The following is a 14,402-nucleotide window of genomic DNA, read 5'->3' on the forward strand; positions in this document are numbered from 1 at the left end:
AATATTTTGACTATATTCCTTATGCTATACATTACATCCCGGTTGCTTATTTATTTTACAATTGGAAGTGTGTACTTTTTCTTGGTTGTTGTTGTTGGGGCATCTCTCATATTTATTGATCAAATGGTTGTTAACAACAATAAAATTCTGTATAGGGGAGTCAATGCTCAATGCACAATCATTAATCCACCCCAAGCCTAATTTTCGTCAGTCTCCAATCTTCTGAAGCATAACGAACAAGTTCTTACATGGAGAACAAATTCTTACATAGTGAATAAGTTACATGGTGAACAGTACAAGGGCAGTCATCACAGAAACTTTTGGTTTTGCTCATGCATTATGAACTATAAACAGTTCAAATATGAATACACATTTGATTTTTATACTTGATTTATATGTGGATACCACATTTCTCTCTTTATTATTTTTAATAAGATGCTGAAGTGGTAGGTAGATACAACATAAAGGTAGAAAACATAGTTTAGTGTTGTAAGAGAGCAAATGTAGATGATCAGGTGTGTGCCTGTAGACTATGTGTTAATCCAAGCTAGACAAGGGCAATAAAACATCCACATATGCAGAAGATTTCTCTCAGAACAGGGGGGGTGAGGTTCTAAGCCTCACCTCTGTTGATCCCCAATTTCTCACCTGATGGCCCCCCTGCGACTGTGCCTGTCTTAGGTTGTTCCTCCCTTGAGGAATCTTACCCGTCTCTGGCTAACCAGTCATCTTCCGGGGCCATACAGGGAAATGTTAAGTTGGTAAGTGAGAGAGAAGCCTTATTGTTTGAAAAGGTTAGCTTTTTATTTCTTTGCATATTTATGCCCTGTGGCTTCTATGCCCAGCATTTGTCTTGAGGTATCTTTACCACTTGGAGGAGTTATGATACTCGGTAAATTTGATATGAGGCACGAATTCTATTTAAGAATTCGTTGTAATTAGGAAGGAAGAAGAAAAGCTATAGAAGTAGCAGGCGGGAGAAAACATGGGAAGATTGATTATTTCTTTGACATATCTTCTTGTAGAGTAACTTCAGCATGTATATATTTTAAGCTACCACTTAAATTGCGCACACACATTAACATAATAGGAGTATAGTTACATAACCAAAGCATACCTGTAATTACCAGCCATCTCCAGTGAAACCAAGAAAACCAGTTAGGCACCCTAGGCATTTGTGAAAACTTATCAATGATATGATGGTTATTATCTAACTGAATTTGAATAGTTTGAGAAAAATCAGACAAATTAAAACAACCCATTCCTGGGCACTGTTCACATCCCATATGTTCTTTTAACAGTAAATAGTCTGTAGTTGTAAGATTTTGGAGCGCTACAGTTTGCACTTCTCCTAATTCTTGGTTGAGTTCCAACAGTATAGATCCAGTCAAATTTGTTGTTTTACTGTATGCACAGGCCAGCTTAGATATCTCCTTCATTCCCATGGCAAGTCCAGGAGCTGGTGGGATGAGTGCATCTACAGCTGTAGCAGTGCGTGGATCTTTGTTGGGGTTTTTTGATGATCATCTTCTGGCATGAGTCTTCCCGAGAGTGCTGATGTTGGAAGTTCTCTTTCATATCGTTTCTTAGTTCATTTTCGGGGTAGCCAAATTAGGCTTTGATCCTCTGTATAAACACAAACAGACCCTTTGCCTACACTTTTATATGTCCTTTATATCATTGTGTAGAACTCATTAGAGGTCACCACATAGGAACTGCATTTTTTTTTTTTAATCATTAATCTACACTTACATGACGAATACTTTGTTTACTAGGCTCTCCCCTATACCAGGTCCCCCCTATATACTCCTTTACAGTCACTGTCCATCAGCGTAGCAACCTGTTGTAGAATCACTACTTGTCTTCTCTGTGTTGTACAGCCCTCCCCTTTCTCCCACCCCGCTATGGATGCTAATCTTAATACCCCCCTACTTCTCCCCCCCTTATCCCTCCCTACCCACCCATCCTCCCCAGTCCCTTTCCCTTTGGTACCTGTTAGTCCATTCTTGAGTTCTGTGATTCTGCTGCTGTTTTGCTCCTTCAGTTTTTCCTTTGTTCTTATATTCCACAGATGAGTGAAATCATTTGGTATTTCTCTTTCTCTGCTTGGCTTGTTTCACTGAGCAAAATACCCTCCAGCTCCATCCATGTTGCTGCAAATGGTTGGATTTGCCCTTTTCTTATGGCTGAGTAGTATTCCATTGTGTATATGTACCACATCTTCTTTATCCATTCATCTATCGATGGACATTTAGGTTGCTTCCAATTCTTGGCTATTGTAAATAGTGCTGCGATAAACATAGGGGTGCACTGATCTTTCTCATACTTGATTGCTGCATTCTTAGGGTAAATTCCTAGGAGTGCAATTCCTGGGTCAAATGGTAAGTCTGTTTTGAGCATTTTGATGTACCTCCATACTGCTTTCCACAATGGTTGAACAAGTTTACATTCCCACCAGCAGTGTAGGAGGGTTCCCCTTTCTCCACAGCCTCGCCAACATTTGTTGTTGTTTGTCTTTTGGATGGCAGCCATCCTTACTGGTGTGAGGTGATACCTCATTGTAGTTTTAATTTGCATTTCTCTGATAATTAGCGATGTGGAGCATCTTTTCATGTGTCTGTTGGCCATCTGTATTTCTTTTTTGGAGAACCGTCTGTTCAGTTCCTTTGCCCATTTTTTAATTGGGTTATTTGTTTTTTGTTTGTTGAGGCGTGTGAGCTCTTTATATATTCTGGACGTCAAGCCTTTATCGGATGTGTCATTTTCAAAGATATTCTCCCATACTGTAGGGTTTCTTTTTGTTCTATTGATGGTGTCTTTTGCTGTACAGAAGCTTTTCAGCTTAATATAGTCCCACTTACTCATTTTTGCTGTTGTTTTCCTTGCCCGGGGAGATATGTTCAAGAAGAGGTCACTCATGTTTATGTCTAAGAGGTTTGTGCCTATGTTTTCTTCCAAGAGTTTAATGGTTTCATGACTTACATTCAGGTCTTTGATCCATTTTGAGTTTACTTTTGTATATGGGGTTAGACGATGGTCCAGTTTCATTCTCCTACATGTAGCTGTCCAGTTTTGCCAGCACCATCTGTTGAAGAGACTGTCATTTCGCCATTGTATGTCCATGGCTCCTTTATCAAATATTAATTGACCATATATGTCTGAGTTAATGTCTGGATTCTCTAGTCTGTTCCATTGGTCTGTGGCTCTGTTCTTGTGCCAGTACCAAATTGTCTTGATTACTATGGCTTTATAATAGAGCTTGAAGTTGGGGAGTGAGATCCCCCCTACTTTATTCTTCTTTCTCAGGATTTAGTTTGCTAATATTTTTTGAGGATTTTGCATCTATGTTCACCAGGAAACTGGTCTGTGATTGTTTTTTGTAGTGTCTTGGTTTTGATTTAGTGTGATGCTGGCCTTGCAGAATGAGTTTGGCAGCATTCCCCAATCTTCTATTTCTTGGAAAACTATAAGAAGGCTCAGTATTAGCTCCTCTTTAAGTGTTAGAATTCCTCCACGAAGCCCTCTCCTCCTGGACTTTTTGTTGTTGGGAGTTTTTCTATTTTTAGTTCAATTTCATTACTTGTAGTTGGCCTGTCAGGTTTTCTGTTTCTTCCTGGTCGGTCTTGGAAGACTGTGAGCTTCTGGGAATTTATCCATTTCTTCTCTGTTGTTCAATTTATTGGCATATAATTGTTCTTAGAATTCTCTTATAGTTCTTCTAATTTCTGTGATGTCAGTTGTAATGTCTCATTTTGTGTCCTCTTTTTTCTTGATAAATCTGTCTGAGGCTTGTCTATTGTATTTATCTTCTTGAAGAGCCAGCTCTTGGTTTCATTGATGTTTTTCCTATTGTTTCCTTAGTCTTTATTTTACTTATTACTGTTCTTATCTTTATGATGTTTCTCCTTATATTAACTTTAGGTTTTGTTTGTTCTTCTTTTTCTAGTTCCTTTAGTTTTAAAGTTAGGGAAGTTGCTGTGAACTTCTTTCTTAGAACAGCTTTTGCTGCATCCCATATAATTTAACCATTGTGTTTGTTTTCTCTGTCTCCATGTATTTTTGATTTCCTCTTTGTTCTGTTCATTGATTTTATTGATTATTGTATCCATTATTGGTTATTGGATCCACTGATTATTGGAGTTGTTTAGCCTCAGGTGTTTCTGTATTTTCCAGTTTAATTCTTGCAACTGATTTGTATTTTCACAATGTTGTGGTCTGAAAAGATGCTTGGTACAATTTGAATCTTCTTAAATTTATTGAGATTTATTTTGTGTCTTAATATATTATCTATTCTGGAGACCATTCTATGTGCAACTGAGAAGAATGTGTATTCTGCTTCTTTTGGGTGGAATGTTCTGTATATATGTGTTACATCCATTTGGTCAAATGTGTCATTCAATACTATTTTCTCATTGATTTGTCTGGATGATCTAACTACTGATGTAAGTAGGTTGTCAACATCCCCTATTATTATTGCCTTACTGTCAATTTCTCTCTTTAGGTCTGTTAGTATTTGTTTTATAGATTTAGATGCTCCTATTTTGGGTATGTATGTATATATTTACAGTTGTTATACCTCCTTGTTGGACTGACCTTTATCATTATGCAATATACTTGTCTCTTGTTACTTTGTTATGAAATCTATTTTGTCTGATATAATTACTGCTACTCCTGCTTTTTTCTCTCTTCTACTTGCATGGAATATCTCTTTCCATTCCCTCACTTTCAGCATATTTGTCTTTAGGTCTGAAATAAGTCTGCTGTAGGCAGCATAGAGATGGCTCTTGTTTCTTTATATCTTTAGCCACCCTATGTCTTTTCACTGATGCATTTAGTACATGTAAAGTGATTACCAATAGTTATGTACTTATTGTCATTTTGTTGTTTCTGGTTTTTTTTATAGCTCCTCTCTGTTCCCTTCTTCTCTTGCTCTCCTCCCTTGTGATTTGATGATTTTCTTTACTGTAATGCTTGGATTCTTTTATCCTTATTTTTTATATTTATTATGGGCTTTAGGTTTGTGATTTCCATAAGGTTTCATATACAGCTTCCTATATATGTAACAGTCTATATTATGTTGATGGTCACTTAATTTCAAACACATTCTAGAAGTACTCTACTTTTATTCTTATTCCTCTTATGCTTTTCTGGTATAAGATGTCATAATCTGTATCTTTTGTGTATCCCTTGATGCATTTTGTGTATAGTTGATTTTACTACTTTTATTTTTTGAACTTCATATTAGCTTTGGAAATGATTGGTCTACTACATTTACTGTAGGTTTGTTTTCACTGATGAAAAACATTTGCACTTAAAGACATTTACACCTAAATAAGTCATTAAAAAATATCCTGTAAGGTTGGTTTAGTGGTGATTGATTACTTTAACCTACATTTACCTGGGAAACTTAATCTCTCCTTCAGTTCTGTATAAAATAATATTTCTGGATAAAATATTCTTGGTTGTAGATTGTTCCCTTTCATTATTTTGAATATATCACATCACTCCCTTCTGGCCTGTAAAGTTTCTGCTGAGAAATCTGCTGATAGCCTTATAGAGTTTCCCTTATAGGTAAAACTGCTTTCTCCTGCTGCTGCTAAGATTCTCTCTTTATCTTTAGTCTTTGCCATTTTAATTACTGTGTGTCTTGGTGTTGTCATCCTGGGGTTACCTTGTTAGGGGCTTTTTGTGCTTCTAGGACCTGGGTGTTTATTTCCTTCTCCAGACTGGGGACGTTTTCAGCTATTATACAATTTCTACCCCTCTGTCTTTCTCTTTTCCTTCTGGGACCCCAATTATTTGAATAGTGTCACACTTGCAGTTGTCACACAACTTTCTTAGCATCTTGTAAGTTTTAGAAATTCTTTGTTTTCTGTTCCTCAGCCTGGTTATCTTCCACTACGCTATCTTCCAGCTCACGGATCCTTTCCTCTGTCTCCTCCAGCCTGCTATATATTCCTTCTATTGTATTTTTTCATTTCAGTTATTGTATTCTTCAGCTCTGAGTGGCTCTTTTTATATTTTCTATCTGTTTGTTGAAGTTGTCACTGAGATCACCAACTCTTTTTCTCAGTTCAGTGAGTATATTTATGACCATTACTTTGAATTCTTTTTCAAGAAGATTGCTTACCTCTGTTTCTTTTAGCAGTTTTTTTCTGGTGTTTTGTCTTGTTCTTTTGTTTGTAACATATTATTCTGCCTTCTTATTTTGTCTGGTTCTCTTTGTTTCTTCCTTTTATTAGATAGATCAGCTATGACTCCTGGTCTTGAAAATAGTGGTTTTAGGTAGTGTGCATTGTGCGGTACCCAGAATTATTAAACCCTCTGTTACCAGACCCCAATTCTCTGTTGTGGCAAGCTGCAACTGCATTAGTAGGCTGTGGGCAGGGAGCATTTCACAGCTGGCTTTTGCAAGCATCTGGCCAGTGGTCTAAGGGAGGACTGAAAAAGTGTTGTCTGTCTACCCTTTCTCCTCCAGAGATAGCTGCCTCAGAATCTCCCAACACACTTACCTTGGCTAGAAAATCTTTAAAGCTGCTGCCTTTGTGCTGGGTCTAAGAGTGACCAACAGAGCTCACTGGTCCTCTATAACTAACTGGAGTCTTGGCACCCCTCCACCCCCTGCACCCAATACTCCCTACTCTTCCTAGTGGCCAGCCCCATTTATCTTCAAAGCCCATTGGAGACTTGTCTTTCCAGAGCAGATACCCAGGGCCAGGTGCATCAGGTTCCTGAGCATTTATCCCCTCCTAACTTTGTTCCTCTTCCTCCTGCTTGAGGGCTGGGATGGGGAAAGGGCTTGAATCCAGATCAGTTATGGTTCTGCTCCTTTACCCTTCTCAATGTGCTCTTCCCTTCTTCACTGGTGTAGACTGACTATTCTTTGGTGCTTAGGTAATTTTCAGAGTTAATTGTATTCAATGTAGTTTTCTCTTCAGTGTGTACATGGGAGGAGGTTATTATCACTGTTACCTCCTATTCCATTATCTTCCTCTGACTCTGATCCCTCTTTATTGGGTTGTTTATTATTATTTTTATGTAAAACTTATATACAACAAACTACAGAAGTCTTCAGTGTTGCAGGATATTTCCATTACTACCAACATTTGTCCTCCAAGGAGTTCTTGTGTGTGCCTCTCCATTCTACCCCTGCCACCATTCCCACCTCACCAAGGATTAGTTTTGCTTGTTTCAGATTATCACATGAACAGAGTCACACAATTGTAGCCTGTTGCATCTGGTTTCTTCTTTCAGTTTTTCATTGATTCATTCATATTTTTTGTAAGTCTGGAGCTGTTTTCCTGCATTTGGGCTGTTCCAAGCCTTTCCTACAAGCTTTTATATAAAGAAAGAGTTACAGCAGCTTATTTAAGAAATATGAAAACTACTGATCTGTTATAATCCATTAAAAATAGATAGTGATGCATAACACTGTCTGAAGAGCCCTTAGAGTAGGCCATCCTGAGATGACACTTGTTTGCTTGTTTTGTTGGGGTGGGACAGCAGGTCCACTTCAGCAGGAGAAAGCTCCTCCAGAAGGAGTCACAGATGTCAACCCTTCCAGGTGAGCAGTCTCCACACAGGCACTCAATACAACTACCCATGGATAGGAATCTAACTAGTGCCTACTACCAGAGACTTGTGAAGCACAGGGGAACAGATGAATTTGGTAACTTCCCAGTCTTTAGGGAATTGTACATTCAAGGATTTTGATTTACTGGGGCTTTGAAATTGCCATTATAAACTTGAAGGGACCCTATTTAAAGCTCAGGTATTAACTCTGTTATATATGGTGCAAATGCACTGCATTTTTATGACATGAAAGAATAAAATTTTTATTTGGAGAAATATTTTATGATTCCTTTGGATATTAAAAAGATCTTACTCAGCAGAAGATAATGACAAATTCTCTATTTTATACTCATATTTCCATTATGTGATTTAAAAATATCAATAGCAAAAAAAAACAGGGCACATCACTATAGACAATTCAAACATCAAAAGGATAATAAAGGAATACTACCACAGCTTTACACAGATAAATTGGACACCAATGTGAAACTACTAAATATGATCAAATATGAAACAGAATAACTTGAAAAGCCCTGTAAACTATTAAACAAATTAAATTTATAATTTAAAAAATTCTGAAAAAAATTCCTAAGCTGAATAATTTTCACTGGAGAATTCTACCATTTAAATGAAAATTAACACCAATTCTTCCTCCAATTAATATACAATCTGTTCCAGAAAATGGAAGAGGAGAGGATAAAGTATCCTCAATATAGTTTTTTAGGTAAGTAGGTCAGTATTACCCAGATAACAAAAACAAAAACAAAAAGGAAAACAACAGCCTAATACCCCATGTGAATACAGGTGGAAAAATCCTCAACAGAATATTACCAAATGCAATTCTGCACTATACAGAAAGAATTTTACACCATTACCAACTGAGGTTTATTCCACAGATGCAGAAATTGATGCAAAAATTTTTTTGACAAAATTCAGTACCCAACTATTATTTGTTTTTTAAAAAAATATTCAGTTATTTATTCCTTCTGAAGTTTATTTTGGAACTAGTATAAGATGTGGCTCTAAAGTACAGCTGACTTGAAAATTATGGGGTCCAGGGGTATGGACCCCAATGCAGTTGAAAAATTGCATATAACTTTTGACTTCCCTACAACTTAATTACTAATAACTTACTGTTGATTTTATGGTAGTAAATAATGAAGACTAGTATCTACATATATTTCATGTATTCATGACATACCTATTTCTTAACTTTTTTGATATTTCTAGGGACATGGTTTGCCTGCGAGTTATTTCAAATTGTTGCAAATCTCCAAAATATTTTCTAATATAGTTATTGAAAAAAATCCACATATGCGTGGCCTCTGCAATTCAAACCCATATTGTTTTGAGGGTCAATTACAAGTAAAAGTTATCATCACTTTATCCTCACACCATTTAACCTCTGCCCTTTGACTTGTGGCTTGTTATAAATTATCCAATTCATACACACATGCACAATATTAATATAAAAAATACATGAGTCTCTTTGAGGATGTCTCTTTTGTTAATTATATTTTATATATATAGAATAGTTTTCAGACTGTTAATGTTGCATTTGCCAATTTCCTGTTATTGCTTGTTTTTCAGAATTTTCTTAAATATTGTCTTCCAACTATGAATACTTTACATTACTAATGAATATTCATTATCTTCATACTTGTTCATATAAATTAAATAATTAAATATATTTAAATAACTAAGTTTCCAGTGACCAGGTCATTATTATAACACAGTATCACAGATGAAATGCAGAGAGGTTAACTTACTTCTTGCATTACTGAGTAGCAGTAATGTTCTGACTTTATATAGACCTCACAAAATATCTAAAAATACTTGGAAGACATTCATAGGATCACAAAATAGGTAAAGTGAAAAGACTCAATATAATTTTCAGCAATAAACCACCCTGTTCACAGCTGTGTTACAGTGATTACCCATTAAGATCAAATGTAATAGTGGTCATCCACAAAAAGGGGAGGATCAAATTCACTTGCCCCAATATTTAAAACTATAGTCTTTTCCTCACTCTTACCTTCAAAGAGAGAATAGGGTCTGTCGGGAATGCGGCACCCATGTGCTCCATACTCAAGACACCACTCTGCAAACTAAGAAGAAAGTGTTTCTCTTAGAGTGTCTCCGCTCTTCACTGGGTGAGGTGGCAGCTAAGACTGCAGGGATTCATCAGGATTCAGAGACAGAAGATCCCCGGCAACAGGATAGGAGTGTGAGCTCTGGACGGAGCCCCAGTGTCCCCTCTTCTCAGCTGGGTGATACCCGGCAACTTGTTACCCCCCTGCATGTTCACTCACCTGTCAAAAGGTGGTAGCGAAGGCTGAAGCAAAAAACACAACTCAACAATAACCTTCTGCTTTTTTAGGCACCTGCCTCCTGTCCCTTAGAGTCAAAATTCCTGAAGTAACAACTTGAAGCATTTGCTCTATCCACATTAAATCACCCTTGTCTCTGAAATGGCCTTCCGAATCCCCTGCGGGCTCCCCCTGGCTATCTTCTCAGGCAACTGCAGCCTGTTCCCAGCTACTCCCAGTTCCACTCCTATAAAACTCCGCTCTGCTGCCCGACCACTTTCTTCATCTTTAAAGCTCTTTTTCCCTTCACTCTCCAAGCAATTTCCATCAAGCTCTCTGACTCTTCCTTCTTAAGCCTGTCTTCAATGGGTTTTTTACAACATTATCAGAAATTTCCATTTTTCACCTAACTTATTTTTTTTGTCATTTGTATACAAAGAATCATTAAGTAATAAACACAAGGAATATAAAATTCAGCACATTAAAATTTTTGGCTTTCTACCCTCCCCAATCTGCTCATTCTTCTAATTTGTTTTATGTGCCATCTATCAGGTTTTTTTAAGTCATACAATTGGGAGACATTCAGATACTTCCATCTTCTTCACATTAAGGAAACAACCATTAAATTCTGTGGGCTCAATCTAAATGTTTCTAAATCTCTTGTCTTCTGTTTTTTTAAATTAAGGTATCATTAATATACACTCTTATGAAGGTTTCACATGAAAAACATTGTGGTTACTACATTCACTCATATTATCAAGTCCCCCCAACACCCCATTGCAGTCACTGTCCATCAGCGTAGTAAGATGCCACGGTCACTACTTCCCTTCTCTGTGTTAAGTCTTCCCTGAGACATACACACACACCATGTGTGCCAATCATAATGCCGCTCAATTCCCTTCAGCCACCCCTCCAATTGCCCTCCCTCACCTTTCCCCATTGGTAACTTCTAGTCCCTTCTTGGAGTCTGTGAGTCTACTGCTGTTTTGTTCCTTCAGTTTTGCTTCATTGTTATACTCCACAAATGAGGGAAATCATCTGATACTTGTCTTTCCCCAGCTGGCTTATATCACTGAGCATAATAATACCCTCTAGCTCTATCTATGTTGCTGCAAATGGTACGATTTGTTTCCTTCTCACAGCTGAATAATATTTCATTGTGTAAATGTACTACATCTTCTTTATCCATTCATCTGCTGATGGACACTAAGGTGGCTTCCAAATCTTGGCTACTGTAAACAGTGTTGCGATAAACATAGTGATGCAAATATCTTTTTGAATCTGGAATCTTGTTTTTTTTGGATAAATTCCTAGGAGTGGAATTCTAGGTCAAATGGTATTTCTATTTTTAGTTTTTGGAGGAACCACATTATTGTACTTTCCACAATGGTTGAACTAATTTACATTCCCACTAGCAGTGTAGGAGGGTTCCCCTTTCTCCACATCCGTGCCAGCATTTGCTGTTCCTTCTTTTTTTCCACTTAGCAAGCACTTACTATGTGTCAAGCACTGTGCAAAGTGCTTTATTTACATTGTTTTTCATTTATTTATTTATTTTGATATTGTTAATGTACAATTACTTGAACATTATGATTACTAGACTCCCCCTATTATGAACTCCCCCCCACGTACCCCATTACAGTCATTATCCATCAGCCTAGTAAGACGCTATAGAATCACTCCTTCTCTTCTCTGTATATACTGCCTTTCCCGTGTCCCTCCCCGCTACACTATGTGTACCAAATGTAAGGCCCTATTTTACCCCTTATCCCTCCCTTCCCACCCACCCTCCCCAGTCCCTTTCCCTTTGGTAACTGTTAGTCCATTCTTGGGTTCTGTGAGTCTGCTGTTTTGTCCCTTCAGTTTTTTCTTTGTTCTTATACTCCACAGATGAGTGAAATCATTTGATACTTGTCTTTCTCCGCCTAGCTTATTTCACTGAGCGTAATACCCTCTAGCTCCATCCATGTTGTTGCAAATGGTAGGATTTGTTTTCTTCTTATGGCTGAATACTATTCCACTGTGTATATGTACCACATCTTCTTTATCCATTCATCTACTGATGGACACTTAGGTTGCTTCCATTTCTTGGCTATCATAAATAGTGCTGCGATAAACACAGGGATGCATCTGTCTTTTTCAAACTGGGCTGCTGCATTCTTAGGGTAAATTCCTAGGAGTGGAATTCCTGGGTCAAATGGTATTTCTATTTTGAGTTTTTGAGGAACCTCCATACGCTTTCCACAATGGTTGAACTAGTTTACATTCCTACCAGCGGTGTAGGAGGGTTCCCCTTTCTCCATATCCTTGCCAACATTTGTTGTTTGTCTTTTGGATGTTGGCATCCTAACTAGAGTGAGGTGATATCTCATTGTGGTTTTAATTTGCATTTCTCTGATGATTAGCAATATGGAGCATGTTTTCATGTGCCTGTTGGCCATCTGAATTTCTTCTTTGGAGAAGTGTCTGTTCAGCTCCTCTGCCCATTTTTTAATTGGATTATTTGCTTTTTGTTTGTTGAGGTGTGTGAGCTCTTTATATAATTTAGATGTCAACCCCTTATTGGATATGTCATTTATGAATACATTCTCCCATACTGTAGGATGTCTTTTTGTTCTATTGATGGTGTCCTTTGCTGTACAGAAGCTTTTTAGTTTGATATAGTCCCACTTGTTCATTTTTGCTTTTGTTTCCCTTGCCCGGGGAGATATGTTCATGAAGAACTTGCTCATGTTTAACTGCAAGAGATTTTTGCCTATATTTTTTTCTAAGAATTTTAAGGTTTCATGACTTACATTCAGGTCTTTGATCCATTTCAAGTTTACTTTGTGTATGGGGTTAGACAGTGATCCAGTTTCATTCTCTTACATGTAGCTGTCAAGTTTCGCCAAACCACCCGTTGAAGAGCCTGTCATTTCCCCCATTGTATATCCATGGCTCCTTTATCGTATATTAATTGACCATATGTACTTGGGTTTATATATGGGCTCTCTATTCTGTTCCATTGGTCTATGGGTCTGTTCTTGTGCCAGTACCAAATTGTCTTGATTATTGTGGCTTTGTAGTAAAGCTTGAAGTCAGGGAGCATAATTCCCCCTGCTTTATTCTTCCTTCTCAGGATTGCCTTGGCTATTCGGGGTCTTTTGTCATTCCATGTGAATTTTAGAATTATTTGCCCTAGTTCATTGAAGAATACTGTAGGTATTTTGATAGGGATTGCATTGAATCTGTAGATTGCTTTAGGCAGGATGGCCATTTTGAAAATATTAATTCTTCCTAGCCAAGAGCATGGGATGAATTTCCATTTATTAGTGTCCTCTTTTAATTTCTCTTAAAAGTGTCCTGCAGTTTTCAGGGTATAGGTCTTTCACCTCCTTGGTAAGGTTTATTCCTAGGTATTTTATTCTTTTTGATGCAATTGTGAATGGAATTGTTTACCTAATTTCTATTTCTGCTAGTTTATCCTTAGTGTATAGGAATGTAACAGATTTCTGTGTATTAATTTTGTATCCCACCACTTTGCTGAATTCAGATATTATATCTTGTAGTTTTGGAGTGGATTCTTTTAAGATTTTTTATGTACAATACCATGTCATCTGCAAACAGGGACAGTTTCACTTCTTCCTGGCTAATCTGGATGCCTTTTATTTCTTTGTGCTGTGTGATTGCCGTGGCTAGGACCTCCAGTACTATGTTAAATAAAAGTGGGGAGAGTGGGCATCCTTGTCATGTTTCTGATCTTAAAGGAAAAGCTTTCAGCTTCTCGCTGTTAAGTATAATGTTGGCTGTGGGTTTGTCATATATGGCCTTTATTATGTTGAGGTACTTGCCCTCTATACCCATTTTGTTGAGAGATTTTATCATGAATGGATGTTGAATTTTCTTGAATGCTTTTTCAGCATCTATGGAAATGATCATGTAGTTTTTGTCCTTCTTTTAGTTGATGTAGTTAATGACGTTGATGGATTTTTGAATGTTGTACCATCCTTGCATTCCTGGGATGAATCCCAGTTGATCATGATGGATGATCTTTTTGATGTATTTTTGAATTTGGTTTGCTAATATTTTGTTGAGTATTTTTGCATCTATGTTCATCAGGGATATTGGTCTGTAATTTTCTTTTTTTTGTGGTGCGTTTGCCCGCTTTTGGTATTAGAGTGATTTTGTCCTTATAGAGTGAGTTTGTGAGTATTCCCTCCTCTTCTACTTTTTGGAAAACTTCAAGGAGGCTGGGTATTAGGTATTCACTAAATGTTTAATATAATTCAGCAGTGAAACTTTCGAGTCCAGGGGTTTTGTTCTTAGGTAGTTTTTTTCATTACCAATTCAATTTCCTTGCTGGTAATTGGTCTATTCAGATTTTCTGTTTCTTCCTTGGTCCGCCTTGGAAGGTTGTATTTTTCTAGAAAGTTGTCCATTTCTTCTAGATTATCCAGTTTGTTACCATATAATTTTTCATAGTGTTCTTTCATAATTCCTTGTATTTCTGTGGTGTCCGTAGTGATTTTTCCTTTCTCATTT

At 37.3% G+C, this 14,402-nt stretch overlaps 1 protein-coding gene across 3 annotated transcripts in view; it reads right to left on the minus strand.

Moving 5' to 3' along the window:
- The window catches only part of LANCL2 (LanC like glutathione S-transferase 2), a 240,610-nt gene that overhangs the window by 10,557 nt on the left and 215,651 nt on the right, over positions 1–14,402 (minus strand). For 2 of the 3 annotated variants that reach the window (XM_036910340.2, XM_036910338.2), the window contains exon 8: positions 9,608–9,680. The exons of the other annotated variant lie outside the window; for it this stretch is intronic. In XM_036910340.2, the coding sequence (XP_036766235.2) occupies positions 9,608–9,680 (73 nt within the window). The remainder of the gene's footprint in view (positions 1–9,607; positions 9,681–14,402) is intronic. 3 annotated transcript variants of the gene reach the window in all.

This window comes from Manis pentadactyla, chromosome 7 (assembly GCF_030020395.1).
Source record: "Manis pentadactyla isolate mManPen7 chromosome 7, mManPen7.hap1, whole genome shotgun sequence".
Lineage (NCBI taxonomy): Eukaryota > Metazoa > Chordata > Mammalia > Pholidota > Manidae > Manis > Manis pentadactyla.